Genomic DNA, 17,066 nt, shown 5'->3' on the forward strand with positions numbered 1-17,066 from the left:
TGAAGTTTCAAGATTCAGATAGATGGACGGAGAAGAAAAAGCAATCTTCTAGAAGCAGTACGACCGAACGAGAATGAAAGAGTGGAAAGCAATCATCACTCAAAGTAAGCTTATCATCTAGATTGAGTGTCACCTCTCTTCCTCCTCTCATGCGATCAATGCAAGCCCTAATTATCACAATCTATACATAACAGTTGGTATGCTAGGTCTACTCCGGCTGATTCGATCAAGCTATACGATATGATATATAATGATATGTATCCGGGTGGGGGTTATGAGGAGATGATCCACGACCATGGCGCTAAGGCGGCACAAGGGTTTGAGAGTTCCTGACGGACTGAGATGATTGAGTGGATCAGCTTAATCGGCAGTCGATAAACAATCGAGACAATCTCAAAAGCGTACAAGGAAATTAACAAGGCTGACCATTAAGAATCCTTGAAAACGAGCCACCGAGAACAGCTTTAGTTTACCCCTGAGATCGAAATTAAGATTACAGTACGGTCACTTCTGGAGGTTAAAAGGAAGCTCAAGGAAGGAAAGGACAAAAATAAAATGTGTCACGAGCCAGTTGGAAACAAGAGATTAGTCTTTTTCCTGTCCTGATCATGCGTGCGTATAAACGACAAACGTACGGAGCACAGTGGACCTATTGTGAGATGCTCGGGTCTATTGTGTGTATATCCCTTGACCCCGATAAGCTGATCAGCGTAAAATCGATCAATGATATGCATGAATGATATAAACTGGCATGGACGGTATACACGGCATTAACGAGTAGCTTACCATTGCAATCCGACATAAGACGAGGGAGGGTGTTGAGCTGGTAGCACGAGGGCCGCGTGGTAGTTGTACTGAGTACTGAGGACTGAGGACTGAGGACTGGAGTACGGAGTACAGTACGGAGTAGAAACGGTTAAGGATGACGAATTCGTGGAACACGATTTGATAACTCTAATCCTAATCGCCTCAATGCCAACAATCTGGAAATCTGTCAATCTTGTCAATCAATCATCCGCTTGAGTATTCAGGGGTGAACGAACATTCCGGTCCAGCCGATCCAAAATTGGACCTCGTGACATTTATCACGTGATGACTACATTCGTGGCGGGTTTCGATGACCCTAGTTGTAAGCTAGCAAGCTACTACGGAAACCTAGATCAAATGCAAAGTCTCAAAAATATTCTTATTCTGCCAATGACTTTTTTTTGAGTAGGAATTTTAATTTTGAAGCTTCACCAGTCAAACACCCCTCACCATCAGCATTCACAATGCCTTCGGTATACAATAAAGAAAAGCCTTGGGACACAGATGATATTGATAAGTGGAAGGTAAATTCTTCAAGACCTCTCAGGTTTTCCAATTTCATTGGGTCGGCGCAATACTAATTAATACCTACTAGATTGAAGCATTCACACCTGCCGATAATGCAGGTGGTACCTTCACAGAAGAGTCCTCCTTCGCAACACTCTTCCCCAAATATCGCGAAGTATATCTCAAGACAGTCTGGCCACTTATAATGAAATCGCTGGAGAAATATGGTATTGCTGCGACACTTGATTTGCGCGAAGGCTCTATGACGGTCAAGACTACCCGAAAGACATACGATCCAGCCGCTATTCTCAACGCACGAGATCTTATTAAGCTACTTGCGAGAAGTGTGCCTGCGCCACAAGCGATCAAGATCCTTGAAGATGGTGTAGCATGCGATGTCATTAAGATTCGTAACCTGGTTCGAAATAAGGAACGATTCGTGAAGAGAAGACAGAGAATCTTAGGTCCAAACGGAAGCACCTTGAAAGCGTTGGAACTCCTCACAGAATGCTATCTACTAGTTCAAGGAAATACTGTATCAGCAATGGGTCCTTACAAAGGCTTAAAAGAGATTCGACGAATCATCGAAGATTGCATGGCCAACATTCATCCTATATATCACATCAAGGAATTAATGATCAAGCGAGAGTTGGCTAAGGACCCAGAATTAGCGGGCGAGAGTTGGGATAGATTTCTGCCACAATTCAAGAAGAGGAATTTGAACAAGAGAAGAGTGCCCAGAAACGTTACCGACAAGAGCAAGAAGGTTTACACCCCATTCCCACCAGCACAAGAGAAGAGTAAGGTTGATCTACAGATTGAGAGTGGAGAGTACTTTTTGGGCAAGCAAGCAAAGGAGAGGAAAGCTCAAGAGGAAAGAATAGAGAAGCAGAGGGAGGAGAAAGAAGAGAAGATGAAGAAGAGGGCCGAAGAATTCGAGGCACCAGCTGAAGATGGGGAGAAGAAAGAGAAGAAGAGAAAGAGAGATAAGGATAGCGGGGAAAAGAAGGAAAAAAAGAAATCGAAAAAGAAGAAGAGCAGTGATGCTGATGGGGACATTGATATGGCCGAAGACTAAAACTAATTTATCATGTATATCAAGGATGATATATCGAGGCGCAATCGGGCGTTCGTGGGAAAAAGATACCTAATACAGTTTTGTATGTGGTAGATAGGATGATCTGTCTAGGCTTCGTAGACTCGTACGAATTCAAGTATTTTCTACAAGCTCATCTCTGTAGAGATTTCCTTTGCAACTGCAGCCTCATCCCCGATGGCCGGGCGGACAATGGAGAAACTTGACATGGGAATTCCGTTTGCAATATAGAAATATGGACGTGTACAAACCGATTGCAAGCCGATTGGCAAAATAGGAAGATGGATCCGCTGACAAAGATCACACTTCTCCAAGTTTAGCAGATCCCCCGAACACTTATTACTAAACAACCTTGATACTCTAATGGTTTATAATCACGACGCAACCTTCAATTCATATCTCCAAGCACACATGTAAAGATGATTGGTTATCTTCTATCTAAGTCCCTGTAAATTCATGTCTGACCTGCATACATGCGGAGAAGACGGTAGTTGCTAGTTCTCTTTTTCATTCCAACCATACAATGAGCGACGATACTCTTGATGCTGAAAATGTATGTATGATATCGGGAAGGTGGTTGAATTGTGGCTAACGTGCATGCTTCTAGAATGAGTAGCTTATGGCCTGGCGAGCGCTTGGCATTCCACTCATGAGCATTGCTGGACACCAGCTTTTGGAATCCTTGCATAAATTTGAAGAAGAACAAAAATCTTGGCGGACAACGGCCGTCCCCGATTTATGCTATCAGTGGTTTGGGATATGCGCGTCGAAGTCGTTTCGTATCTTTGATGTGTTATTCGTGGGTGGTGTTGAAGATCTCTGAGGGTGGGTGCAAAATGGGTGGAATGGGAAGGCAACATAAATGGTACCTGCCTCTTTCATAACCGCCATCACGGAGGGGAAAAACGATGTGGATAGCTTCACATCTAGGGCGTCACAATCCACATTGATGCCACTCTCAGGTTGTGAAAAAAGCAATCCGTTGTCTGAAGTATAAATAGTCATATATTTCCCTCCGAGCTTTCGATCAACCAGCAATCCTCTCCCACAGCAGATCAATCCCCACGGCCATTTCCTCCATCTTTCTTGGCATTCCAACTTCATCATGAAGGTTCAAACCAGTGCAGCTCTTCTCCTTTCTTCTTGGGTCCCAGCTACATACGCTTGGGGTACCTTGGGGCATTATACTGTTGGATACGTCGCCACTAACTTCGGTGAGTACTGATCTTTACCGTGATATCACACGTATCTCTAATATCTCGCTTCCTCAGTCTCTACTGCCACAAAGACCTATTTCCAAGACCTATTGGGTGATACCAGCACAGACTACTTGGCTTCTGTTGCTACCTGGGTTAGTCTTCCAATATATATGAAAGTGAACATGCATTTTTTCTAAGCCCTCTACAGGCTGATTCATACCGATACACCACTGCTGGAACTTTCTCGGCACCTTTCCATTATATCGATGCTCAAGATAGCCCACCTACTTGTAAGTAAACAGAATTTTATCACAAATTCCTTAAGAAGAATAAATAGGGGAAATTTTTCTGCTCAACTCAATCACCTTATCGAGTACAACGATACTGATATAACACCTTTTAGCTTGTGGTGTTTCATACTCCAGAGATTGTGGATCTGCAGGATGTGTCGTCAGTGCCATCAACAACTACGTGAGTTTGTCGTAGATCAATGACATTCACGAGTGATACTAATCCACTATAGACAACCATCTTACAAAAGGGCACTGCAAGTGCTGCCAATTTGGACATCGCTGCCAAGGTAAGCTCTAATCCGCTTTTCGAAAGCTGTTACTGATATTCTCTAGATGATCATTCACGTATGTTCTGATTTTCTCTCCCAATTCTGGATTCCATCATGTCTCCATTCTCCTTATTCTACATGTCATTTCCAAGGCACATGGACATCTCGCACAAAAAAGATGCTCCGTACCATATTTGTCCCCACGTGGGCGAAGCGTCAATATATCCAAAATCACCCCTTGCTCATACATCCTAGTTCCTCGGCGACATCCACCAACCTCTCCACGATGAAAACCTCGATGTAGGTGGCAACACCATCGCCGTCACCTACGCCGGCAAAACCACCAACCTCCATTCAATCTGGGACACTGCTATTCCCGAACAATACACAGGCGGTTACGCACTTTCCGATGCCAAGACATGGGCAGCAACTCTCACCACCGCCATCAAAACCGGAACATATTCTTCATTGAAAGCAGGCTGGACTAAAAATATGGATATCGATGACCCAATTACTTCCTCAATGGTTTGGGCATCCGACACAAATGCCTATGTTTGCAGTACCGTTTTGCCCAAAGGAGTTACGGCGGTTGAGTCAGGTGATTTGAGTACCAATGGATATTACACAGCTGCGATTCCAGTGGTCAAGTTGCAGATTGCCAAGGCAGGATACAGGTTAGTAGTAGTTCCTCACGTTCTTTATTTCGATCCAGAATTGGGATTGGGATTTGGAGAGTAAGAAAGCTAATTATTGATAACAACAGACTTGCAGCTTGGTTGGACTTGATTGCTACTGGTACTACTAACCTCTAAATGAAATGAAGGTTGGGAGTAGGGGGGAAATGAGAGAAGAAGGTGGGAAGGAAGTGTATATAGGGCCCGTTTCAAAATGTCAATATTCATACCTAGGTAACTGTCATATGCACAATATATACATGCTTAACAAATAAATCGAATCACTTCTGTTGAAATAATAACGAAGAATCATTCAAGATGGAATTACACTTCAGAGAGGTTAGGGTATCTAGTCGATATTACAAACTACAGTTTTTTTTTCTACCAACCTTACTAGCAAAGCTCTCTGAGATCTCCTAATTCAATGCTCATCACATTCTACTCGAAGCTATATAGTCGAATCATCAAAATAGATAGAAGAATACCTGGATATACAATCCCTATCTATCTTAGCCAAAATGAACAAGGAATTGTGATCACACATAGGTAGTAATACATTGATAAATATATACGAGTATAAGAAATCTTGTCATTACATCATGTAGACTAATTTTTCATGTATTATATACTATATATATATATATGATGAAAAAACACGAAAAAACTAAGGAAAGATTTTCTTGGAAAAACCCATTAATTTTTATTGTATTTGAATCAGAATATTATTCTTTATTCTTTTTCGAAGTTATCGAATTGATATTTACCTGGGTTAAAAAGATATTATTATTAATATTAAAAAGGGAGGTCTGGTATATCTATATTGAAATTATTAATATTAATATTATTAATAATAGGCTTATTATATTGAATATAATTAATAAAAAAGGTTAAATTATAAATTCTTATAATAATTTGAGCTTTTTAATACTCAAAAAACCTTATGGGTGTTACGGGAGCTGCCTCTAGGGTCACGTGGAAGTGTCTAGAGATCTCTCGAGGTGGTTTAGACTAGACTTCAAGTAGGAATTCAATAAGGTTGTAACTGGTTGCAATTCTCGTAACTATAGTAATGAAACTAATGATTGTTCTTGAGCACGAAGCTCTACATTATAATGAAACCCATTCCCTTATATAGATCTTCGTACCTTATGAATCGACAAGTCGATTACCGTAAAGCCGATTTCGACAAGTCGGTTTCCTGATCACGTGATGTCCATCCCGTGACTGGTAATGATGCCACCGCTTATCTAACCTGTGCTCTCTAGCCGACCTGTGACTGCTGCTTACCCTGTGCCCACTGTAGGGTAGGTAACAACAAAAGATAGGTACCTATCTTTTAATCACTGATTACTTATCTGGTTACCGCTATCTTTCGTTACCCTTCAATTCAACTATCCCTACAGTGCTGTTTTCGTAGGTTCCAACACCAAGGCCTTAGGTTTATCTTATAATCCATGTTGCGGTGCGGGTACCTCCGTAACAATATGATTGTCAACCTTTGTTGGAACTGAGCCTAATATTAGGAGTCAGGATAATATTATACTCGAGTAATTATATAGGATAATTGTGGAATAATACTGGAATAGTGTATATATAATGTGGTTTGTTAGTATATACATTATATTAATACATATAATACTTTGAAATATATACAAAGTTTGTTTATACATAATGATTTTTTTTTGATTTATCGATATAATTTAATTCTTTTTTCTAAATATTATAATTCTCTATATAAATAATATAAATTTCTAATTAATAATTAGAAATTTGATTTTATATAATAATTATTATATAAATAATATTCTTATAATAGAAATCATAACAATTTCCATTATTTTTGAAATATACTAAAAACATTTATGATTTCTAATTATCTATATAAAATCTCTATCATTAAATATATTTTCTTTTTTGAAAAATATTAATTAACTATTGAAATATAAATATTAGGAAAAGATCAATTTTAATATATCTTGAAATGATACATATATTGATATAATATATATACTAATTAACTACGTTATATATAACCGATATCCCTGCATCGTGCACGACCCTGTATCTTGCACGCTTTAATTTATTGAATTAAAAATTGATTATGAATCTAAAACTATTTATAATAATATCAAAATTTATAAAAAACAAATTGAAGATTAATGAAATATAAATCTATATTTAAAAGAATTTATTTTTTTAAAAAAAAAGTCCTTAAATTTCATAATATTCCTAATAATTTTACAGATTAAATATAATTATAATTTAATATTATAATATATTCTGTTTTTTATTAATATTCAAATTAGTTCTATTTTTAATAAATTTAAAAGAAAATCTTTTTTAGAAATATCTTATTATTAATTATATAATCCTAATATTTAACTTTTATAATTCTTTTAATAATTGATTATATATATATATATTTAATAAAATATAGTTTTTTTTAGTCTTTTAATTAAAATTAATTTATTAATAATATTATATAATTAAAAAAATTAAAAATTATTATAAAATACTTGATTTATAATTAATTTTTATTTTAAAAAAGATTATTTATAAAAACTTAGAATAATATATTGATATAATATCAAATTTACAATATAAAAACTTAATTTTTTCAATTCTTTATATTAAAATATATTCAAATTTATAAAAAAAAAATCAAATTTCGTTATTCCTATTAATAAATAAATTAATATATGATATTTTTATATTAATAATTTTAATATTAAAATTATATTATATATAATAATTATTTTCATATTTTAATTACTTTATAAGAAATAAATAGTAATATAATATATTATTTATAATTATTAATAGAACTCAATAATTGGTTGATTATATATTGAATTTAGAATATCTTTTTTAAAAGAAATAAAAGTGTGCACGATATAGGGGCGTGCACGATGTAGGGATATCGGTTATACATATATATAAATATCCTTGAATCCTTCTCATTCATACTAAACCGCTATTAGAGCTACCAAATAAACGACATCTATACACTCCCACTCTAGGAAATCTTTCCAAAATTTCCACATATACCTACACCTACACCTACCTAGCTAGGTATTGCTTCAAGCGCGAAAGAATTATTCGTTTGTTAATCTATTTGATTTGATCTGATCTGATTTGTTTCGTTTCGTTTCGTTTCGATCCGATCTGATTCAATAACATATTTGCAACAGCTTGATATCAACACAAACCACCCACTAAATTTTAATACTCCTTCTATATATATAAATAAATAAATATCCAGATAGATACCTATTCAGATAATGCGTTTTTATCTACACTTCTTTATAGAAATATAGGAAAAACTATAATAATCTTGTCCTTTAAAGAGAGTTCGAGACTAGTTATTCTCTCATGTATAGATATGGAGCTTTTGATAGAATAGGTGGATGTATATGTATATGTATCAGTGAGATGGAGTGAGATATTTGGGGTTTGGGGTTTAGGGTTTGTTTTGGTGATGGGATTGGAATGGGATGGAATAACCATCGTGTAAAAGTTGTGATGTAAACTGTAATGTCGAGATTTCCAACACCCTTATAGCATGAAGTGGAGGGATAGGTACGACGTTATCACAATGAGCAATCAAACAAACAAAGTAGTTACCAACGTCGAAATAATATCGCCATTCATCTCTCCAGACTTCACTACATAACCAAACCATCCTCTTCACTCTCACCTCATATCTTCCACTCCACCACCCGATTCCGTACCAAATCAGCATGTCTTTTCTTCTTCCTTCCCGTCTTCCCTCATCTACTACTTCCAATTCCAAATCACCCATCACTAGTATCAGCCCCTCCACCACCCAAACATCGCCATATCTCAATTTAGATATAAATGTTATACGTGAAATTCCCGAATCCAGCCACCCACCCGCCAAGTATAGCTCGCCAAGCCCACTCGCTTTTCCAACCCCCCTAGTCCAATCCTCACCCGAAAGAGAGAGGATAGAAACTATCCCTTTAAAAAGTTCGTTCCAAAAAAAAAAGACTAGGAGTCCGCGCCAAAAGAATCGTGTATGAACATCAATCACATATACGCATCATAAAAAGTATAAAAAAAAGTAATCAAGTAAAAACACTCAAATCCATCGCTCCGTCTCCCTCCAATCCGTGATACGAATAGAGCATAAAGATAGGGGTATAAATACGACAGAAAAAAAAATGGCAAGGAAACTAGTTCCGGTAGACTTCAAAAGTGTCATGTCTAGGATATAGAGTATTGAGGAACTCCTGCACCTCAGGTAATATATTTGGTTTGAAGAAATAATTTGAAGTAAAAGTGAATGTTGCGTTGAGCAAAAGTAATATAAGAATGTATGTGTTGGACAGAAAGTGAAGTCATGATAGGGGCGAAGCCGGTGAAAATATTACGTGGTCCAGGCGTATTAGAAAATTGTATTTGAAAAGACATCCAGGAGATGAGAAATTATACGATGAGAATGAAGATAGAGTATCATCAAATGGCAGTGATCAGATTAAGCAGCCGATGGTAAGGAGTAAGACGAGGCCAAATATCGAATTCGATAATTCAGTTGATGTAGCTGCCGATTTCTTGGTACTTGACGCTGTTGCAGAGGCGGTTTCGGCGGCACTTGCGATTGGACTCATTGCTCTAGTGCCGGTGCCAGTGCTGGACACTGTTTGGGCTAGGGAAACACTCGATGCGCCAACAGTAGAATTTCCAGCTTGAAGAAACACGTGAGCTTCGTCGGTTGGATAGGCAGAAGCAACAATAGAGGTCGTTGTGTGGCTGAAAAGTGAGGAAGCTTGGCTCGCTTTGGTAGAAATCGACAAGGATAAGATTGCGGAAGAGGTAGAGGAAGAGGAGGAAGAAGAAGAAGAGGAGGAAGAAGAAGAGGAGGAGGAGGAGGATGAGGATGAGGAGGAGGAAGACGAAGAAGACGAAGAAGAAGAAGAAGAAGAAGAAGAAGAAGAAGAAGAAGAAGAAGAAGAAGAAGAAGAAGAAGAAGAAGAAGAAGAAGAAGAAGAAGAAGAAAAAGATGTAGATGCGGATGTAGATGTAGACGAGATAGTACTGCTAGTTGACGGAGGTGGGGTCGACGAAGTAGTTGGAATCGAAGATGATGAGCTGTGTGTCGGGGTTGGTGAAGGAGTTGGCGAAGCACTGCTTGAAGCAGCTTTAGATGACGAGGAAGCCGAAGATCCAGAACCGCCAAGCTCAAACACCACAACATCAGCAGTTAGGCCTGAAGGAACATTAACAACACAAAAGTTGGCACCTCCAGCCCCTGAAGCTTGATCGGCGCTGGTAACTCCACCAATTCCATCAACTGATGGATCAATTGAACAAGGAAGCCCATTACATCCAGACCCAGAACATTCGATTTTGATACCAAAAGTAGGCATGGTATCTGAAAGGGAGGAGGATGTCCAAATTGGGTTCCAACCAATTTTAAGGTAGGTATCACCGTTGGCGACAGTGTTAGCTCCGGCAACATATGGAGCCCAATTTCCGATAGGTTTTGAACCATCACCCCAAATACAAGCATCGGCAGTCGAGACACCTGGAGCATTGATATAATAGCTATAGACTGTTAGGATAATGAAATCACGGTATGATGTTCAATACTCACTGAGCTGCGGTTTCACACCAGTAGCTTGTACCTGGAACCGCCAATTTTGAGGATCCATCCACTGATGTTGGAATTAACATAGCCTCATTCCCAGGTAGGACCGTCTGACAAAACGAAACCGGTCCACCACAGCTGTTTACGACTCCAACTGTACCCGTTCCTGACACACAATAAGGTTGATTGGAGAATGGTTTGCTAACTTTGCCGTTCGAGTCGCAGTATAATCCTCCATCCTGCAAAACGATCAGTATTTTATTTAGGCCCAAAATTATCCGAACATACCATAGACAATGGATAAGTGTATGAAGTGGCTTTTGGATTCCATTGCGCCATGACTTGACCAGGAGGGCAAGCATACGGACAATATGAGCCTGGAGTACAAGCCTGATCTGGACTCATTGCCCATCCTGCATTTTTAGAGTTGGGTGTAACAGCAACCAATCCAGCGTCCGTTGGAAATTCGCAAGTACCACGCTTTTGTAACAAGTTCTTAGAATCTTCTGCTCGTGGTGATGCATGAATTCTATTATGAGAGTGCCGTTTTTGTAAGATATCGAGATGGGAAAGTCCATGGCCTAGCTTGGCTTCGCAAGGTAATAATAAGATTGCCGCCGCAGCAATTGCGATTGGTACGTTGAGGAACTTCATTGTGAAAGTAGTGAAGTCTGCGATCAACCAAATTCAGCTCGTGTTGCAAGATCTTTGATGCGCTTCTTGTTCTGCGTATATCCTTTCTTCCTCTCGTATGTGTTGGCGAAAACTCGGCGTATTATATTTTCCCCTCAAACTAATGATACCCGCGATGGTAATAAAATCAATAACGAGCCAGATTCAAAATGAGTAAGGTGCTTTCTATAGCAAATTTAATGAGCGTAATGGCGACGAGCAACCAAAAAAGAGTGAACTTTGAACACACTTGATGTTGAAGAGAAGGACGAGGGTAAAAGATGTAGGGGAGTGAAGGTGGGCGGGTGGATAAACGGTTCAGTTGGAGGTATCTGCGCTTGCAGGTCACCGATTCCATACAGGAATGGCTTAGGAACGTCCACCAAAAAGGTCAAGGCATTTCCCCATTTCCTCTTCCCTATCTTTCTCATCACACGTTAGTTCATATTGAGTCTTTGACAGGCTTTGCACAGGCGGTATAGGAAATTGGATGATAGGAACCATGAATTTAACCTCAATTAGGCTTTTATCTTCCCTTCAATTTCAAGGTTGATTGGATACGTGAAAAGCCATAATGTTGTGTTCCTGGAGCTAATGTTGAACGGGAATTAAAATGAAGAGATCGACCAATGATAAGACCCATGTAATTGAGATAGTTTAAATTAAATGAACCAAATAAGGTTTAGAGCTGATTGAAAGACATGCTTCTGATCCTTGTGTATTCTTCTTGGCTGTTGGCGGGAAATATCATCAGTTGAATGATAAAATTTGACATTCGTAACAGACCGCGAGGAGAGTCGAATCAATCAAATCAATACTAAGAACATTTCTCGTTAAAAGATTTGCATCCCCTCTTCTCGCAAATTGTTACATCTCGAACTTTGAAGATCAGTTCCCCCCTTTTCTTCTCCAATTCAATAGTTACAGACTCAGACTGCTAGCATTCGTATGTTTGGAGATAAGAAGAAAGGTATTGACGTAATTATTTTATTTCTTGCAACGCCAGGTATGCGTAGACTCGAGTATACGTATGGAAGCATTCTCCCGATTGTTTACTATGGAAACCAGCTGGAATGCGGATACATATCCATACTGATATGTATTAAGCCAATTTTTCGGCAAAACTCATGAAATATCGGATAAGTTCAAGGAGGCACAGCACAAAACCGGTACCTGGGTATGTATTGGAAAAAGAGGTACCGGGGATCAAGCGATTGCGGAGGTGAACCCTTCTTGCAACTATGCCGAAAGGAGATCACAAAAGGAGATCACGACACTGAACAACTTCGGCATCCGTTCGTGATACTCTCATCTCCATGCTCCCAAATTGTAAGTGTCAAACTTTAGATACGTGTATTGAGACAGGAACTTGTCTGAATGTGGCCAATCTCAGAGTACTACTCAGATCCTTTTGACGGATGCGTCTTGCAAATCTATGCGAAGGCTGAGGACGCTTCTTTTCTTCATGTTGTGTGCTTCTGGCGGTAAACAAAGGATTTTAATATTCACATCGCATGTTGCGCTCATGGCTTTCCTCGTAACAGTCATGTTGCAACCCAAATAATCTTGCGGTGGAATAAATCTTTATAGCAATGGTCCAATCGGCGACATCATGGAACTTGCTTATTAAGAATATGGTTGTAGTCACGTGGGAGCTCCCAGAGTGAGTCGTCAGCCTCACCCAAGGCTACCCAGCCTTGGGCTAGAACCCCACCACAGCTTGGAGCTCCAACATACATTGATTGCCTTCATTCATCACGGCCATTGAGACATAGTCTTTCAATACGCATCAAACTGTCGCCTCATCAATGTCGGCACAGCAAATACCCAACCTTCTCTCATTGCGAGGTGGTTCTCGGTCTCGTGGCAGAGGTAGAGGGCAAGGCCTGCGCGATCCTTTGAATCCTCATTCGGAGGTCTCTTCAAACCGTAGAGACAATGCCATTCAAGGAACCGATACAGATGCAGCTGTATCTCGTCTTAGTGCAGTCAATCTTGGCTATCTAGAGGACCGATTTGCTCATTATTTCGTCAAAGGAAGTGGAACACGAAGGCTGCCAATCATAAATAGAGGTTCGTTAGTCTTCGTTGCTGCGAGTGCAGTCCACTGACCTATTCGGAACCAGCTAATCTGTGACTTTGATTAGGTACATATTCTCGTACTACTGCTTTAGACCTCCTCATCGAATCCTTCTTATCTCAACCTGATACTTCTCCTTCACAGCAAAAACAAATAATATCTTTGGGCGCGGGAACAGATACTCGCTATTTTCGTCTTCGGGCGAAGAACATGCATAATAATGTCATTTACCATGAATTTGATTTCCCATCTGTATGCGTTGCGAAAAGTCGGTTAGTACAACAGAATCAAGCAGAACTCATCAAAAATGAAAATTACTTTGAAATCGGACAAAAAGAGGGCGTGCATGGAGAATTCACGGCGGCTAGTGGGCCACAAGAGAATACAGAATGGGGATTTAGCCGCACTTTTAAGACTCGATCAGAAGTTGGATACGTGTGCCATCCTTTGGACCTCCGAAAACTACCCGGCGCAACTAGTCTCGATTCATTTCATGGTATCAAGAGCGACATGGCCACGCTGATAATATCCGAATGCTGTCTATGTTATCTTGAGGTGAACGCGGCACAAAGCATAATAAAATGGTTCACAGACAAGATTCCAAGTATCGGGATTGTTCTTTATGAGCCAGTGGGAGTACATGATGCTTTTGGACAAATGATGGTAGAAAATCTAGCATCAAGGGGAATCACTATGCCTACGGTGCAGAAGTATAAGACGCTTAAGGACCAGAGGGATAGACTAGTAGGTCTTGGGTTTGGTAACGCGAAGGGTGGTATTAATGCCGTGAGCATAGAAGATTTCTGGGAACATTGGGTCGCACGCAGAGAAAGAGAAAGAGTGGACAGGCTTGAAGGTCTAGATGAAGTTGAGGAGTGGCTTCTACTGGCAAGACATTATTCTGTTGTCTGGGGGTGGACAGACGATTTAGGATTTGAGGGTCTAAAGGCGCTAAACTCTTGACCTATGAATAATGAAAGTCCATGAATATTTACAGGTGCACCGCTCTGAGCTAAAATTTCCATTTCATTGCCTTTACAGATTTTGTAAGCTCAAAGCGAACCTCTTGTTCTCTAAATGGCTGACGTTACTAGAATCCATGTAATCCTCTTCACGAAACTCATAGTTTTAGCTCGAAAGTCGAGTCAACTATTGTTATGTTCCCCCACTCCCCCTTCATCTTCCCCAGAAACATGATGAAACAAACATAACTCCGCCCAATGCTTCATACATTATGGCCGTTCGTCCGCTCTGAGAGTTCAAGAATTTGCGTGCATTATGAGATATGGTTACTTTTAGCCGAGTCTTTCATGAGGTCTAAGACTCAAGGAGGTTGCGATTGATTGTCTCAAGAGTAAGATGGTCAATTCGCAATTTCGCATGGAGGGCGTGTAGCGTTTACGATCAAACCAATGCCATGACAATCTAACCACAGAGGTCCATGTTGCAAAAGGGGCAAATTCAAGTCCAAGTTATCAACCACTAGTATCTATGTATTGTATCTCAACACAATGGCACTGAATGCGATTTTTTTTCGGACAATCCGGAATTTGACGTGTACTCAAGCACTTATTACATCATTGACCTTCATGAAGATTCATTGAAGTATCTGGTACCCATTTCACGATACTCATCAGAAAACAATGACTTTGAAATATACCCTCTGTCTCCTAAGAGTCCAAACACTCTTAGCTCTTGATTGTCTATAAAATGCCAAAACTAATGGTGTTTCGAATCCGTTTGAACATCACAAACATGCCAACTGATGAATCGGAACAACTCCGGAAACAAGCCACATCCACTCGTACCGATGCGCTAAAACAGGATACGGATTCAAGTAAAAGCACATACATTTCTCGTCCTCCTCCAGAACAATAAAATTTCACATCATTCGAGCGTGAATACTATTTTTTTGAATTTTTTTGTATTCGATGATACCAACAGAGTAACTTCAAATTCATGGAAGATGGCGGTTCTGGGCTACGAGCCCCACGCTACCCAGCGGAAGATACAAGTCCAACAACCGATCGAGAGCTGAGAGGATTTTTTTGTTATGGATTGGCAGCTGAGGTATTCGCTGTTTGTGCTGTCGGTACGTTATACTCTCGAATTCGAAAACGCCAATATTGACACGGTAAACAGGTTCATTTTTACCCGTTACATTAGAACAACTTGCCCGTGAACAAGGCGTCCTTTTTACAGACAAAATCACACCTTGCACGGCGAAGAATGCAACCGCTATTGCAAATGCTACTGTCAATGCATTGATGTCAAGAGCTGAAGGCTCAGATACACATCAATGCATCGTCAACGTGTTTGGCACTGAGTTGACCACAGCAAGCTTTGCTATGTACACATTTTCCGTTTCTGTGTTTATGCAGGCTCTTGCCCTTGTCTCTGTCAGCTCGGTTGCTGATCATGGTATGTTTGTTTTTAGTAATCCTACTACCTGCTTTAATCTGACAGTTTCCAGGTACTTGGCGTAAGAAGCTTTTAGCAGGATTTGGCTTCACGGGATCTGTGTCTGCCATGCTTTTCCTCCTGGTAGTTCCACAGATTTTTGTGGTGGGTTCCTTGCTGACTGTCATTTGTGTTGTGTGTCTTGGATGCTCTTTTGTCATTCTTAATTCGTACTTGCCATTATTAGTTCTGAATCATCCACTTGCTCAGAGTAATGAAGGTAACTCACATGGCTCTTTATCTGTTCCTCTTCGGTCAATATCTCCCGGACAAAGTAACCGAAAGCCGAGAGAGAGCTTCCGCCAAGAAGTCGACAAGGAAGTCATTATAGGATCCAAGGCCGATTCTTCAGACCTTCAACTTTCAACACAAATATCATCTAAAGGAGTAGGGATTGGATACATGGCTGCAGTTTCCGTGCAAGTGGTTTGCATTCTTATATTATTCTTAATGAACAAAATGGGGGTTTCGTCAACACTTCCTCTGCGAACAGTGTTATTCTTCGTTGGGTCTTGGTGGCTTACATTTACAATTCCATCAATTGTGTGGCTTCGAGATAGACCTGGACCACCATTACCAACAGCCCTGTATGAAGGACGAGCTTTCATGCGAACTTGTATGTCGTATACCATTTTCGCTTGGAAGTCGTTATGGAAAACAGTCAAGATTGCCGTCAAACTTCGACAAGTTTTAATTTTCCTTGTTGCTTGGTTCCTCCTATCAGATGCTGTGGCCACTATTTCAGCAACTGCTATCTTGTTCGCTAGGACTGAGTTACAAATGGGAACTGTAGCTGTCGCTGTGCTCTCGATAGTGGCTACAAGTTCCGGGATTGTTGGTGCTACGGTTTGGCCTATTATATCGAAACGATTCAGTTTGAGGACAAATCATATCATCGTCTGTTGTCTCTTGCTTCTAGAATTGGTTCCATTGTATGGACTTCTCGGTTTCGTACCGTTTGTACAGGCTTGGGGAGTAGGAGGTCTGCAGCAGTGGTATGAGATTTACCCTCTAGGTATTATTCACGGAATGGTGATGGGTGGTCTATCTTCATACTGCCGATCGTTTTATGGTCTATTAATACCGCCCGGTAGTGAAGCTGCATTCTATGCATTATTCGCAATCACAGATAAAGGAAGCTCGGCAGTAGGACCTGCTATTGTTGGCAAAATTGTAGATGCAACGGGACAAATTCGACCGGCATTTGGATTTTTAGCAGTTTTAATTGCGTTGCCCATTCCGCTTATTTGGATGGTAGATGTGGAAAAAGGACAAGAGGATGCTATTCGGATGGCGGGATTGATGAAGACTACTGATGATGGCCATGAAGATTTCGATTCTATTGAAGGATCATCTGATGGCCATGAAGCGGAAGGGCTCATGCGAGATCATGATTAA

General features: G+C 40.0%; 5 protein-coding genes across 5 annotated transcripts; 4 read left to right on the forward strand and 1 right to left on the reverse strand.

The window, feature by feature from the left end:
* Positions 1 to 1,271: 1,271 nt before the first annotated feature.
* On the forward strand, positions 1,272 to 2,392 carry EAF01_011537 (uncharacterized protein; the record flags this gene model as incomplete). Its single annotated transcript, XM_038919795.1, has 2 exons — positions 1,272 to 1,331; positions 1,403 to 2,392. 2 exons carry the CDS (start codon positions 1,272 to 1,274, stop codon positions 2,390 to 2,392), a joined length of 1,050 nt encoding a protein of 349 aa, XP_038764728.1.
* A 1,123-nt stretch (positions 2,393 to 3,515) lies between these two features.
* EAF01_011538 (uncharacterized protein) lies at positions 3,516 to 4,983 on the forward strand (the record flags this gene model as incomplete). Its single annotated transcript, XM_038919796.1, has 8 exons — positions 3,516 to 3,624; positions 3,682 to 3,761; positions 3,818 to 3,899; positions 4,013 to 4,080; positions 4,133 to 4,189; positions 4,236 to 4,247; positions 4,427 to 4,845; positions 4,935 to 4,983. 8 exons carry the CDS (start codon positions 3,516 to 3,518, stop codon positions 4,981 to 4,983), a joined length of 876 nt encoding a protein of 291 aa, XP_038764729.1.
* Positions 4,984 to 9,161: 4,178 nt separating this feature from the next.
* On the reverse strand, positions 9,162 to 11,110 carry EAF01_011539 (uncharacterized protein; the record flags this gene model as incomplete). The annotated part of the gene is made up of 3 exons (XM_038919797.1): positions 9,162 to 10,413; positions 10,463 to 10,695; positions 10,745 to 11,110. The coding sequence occupies 3 exons, from the start codon at positions 11,108 to 11,110 to the stop codon at positions 9,339 to 9,341; spliced, it is 1,674 nt and encodes a 557-aa protein (XP_038764730.1). The 3' UTR covers positions 9,162 to 9,338.
* A 1,685-nt stretch (positions 11,111 to 12,795) lies between these two features.
* On the forward strand, positions 12,796 to 14,658 carry EAF01_011540 (uncharacterized protein). The gene is made up of 3 exons (XM_038919798.1): positions 12,796 to 13,201; positions 13,276 to 14,254; positions 14,303 to 14,658. Exons 1-2 carry the CDS (start codon positions 12,937 to 12,939, stop codon positions 14,169 to 14,171), a joined length of 1,161 nt encoding a protein of 386 aa, XP_038764731.1. The 5' UTR covers positions 12,796 to 12,936; the 3' UTR covers positions 14,172 to 14,254; positions 14,303 to 14,658.
* Positions 14,659 to 15,167: 509 nt separating this feature from the next.
* Positions 15,168 to 17,066, forward strand: EAF01_011541 (uncharacterized protein; the record flags this gene model as incomplete). Its single annotated transcript, XM_038919799.1, has 3 exons — positions 15,168 to 15,300; positions 15,351 to 15,629; positions 15,682 to 17,066. 3 exons carry the CDS (start codon positions 15,168 to 15,170, stop codon positions 17,064 to 17,066), a joined length of 1,797 nt encoding a protein of 598 aa, XP_038764732.1.

The sequence above is a fragment of the Botrytis porri genome (genome assembly GCF_014898465.1).
Source record: "Botrytis porri strain MUCL 3234 chromosome Unknown BPOR_022, whole genome shotgun sequence".
NCBI classification, from domain to species: Eukaryota; Fungi; Ascomycota; class Leotiomycetes; order Helotiales; family Sclerotiniaceae; genus Botrytis; species Botrytis porri.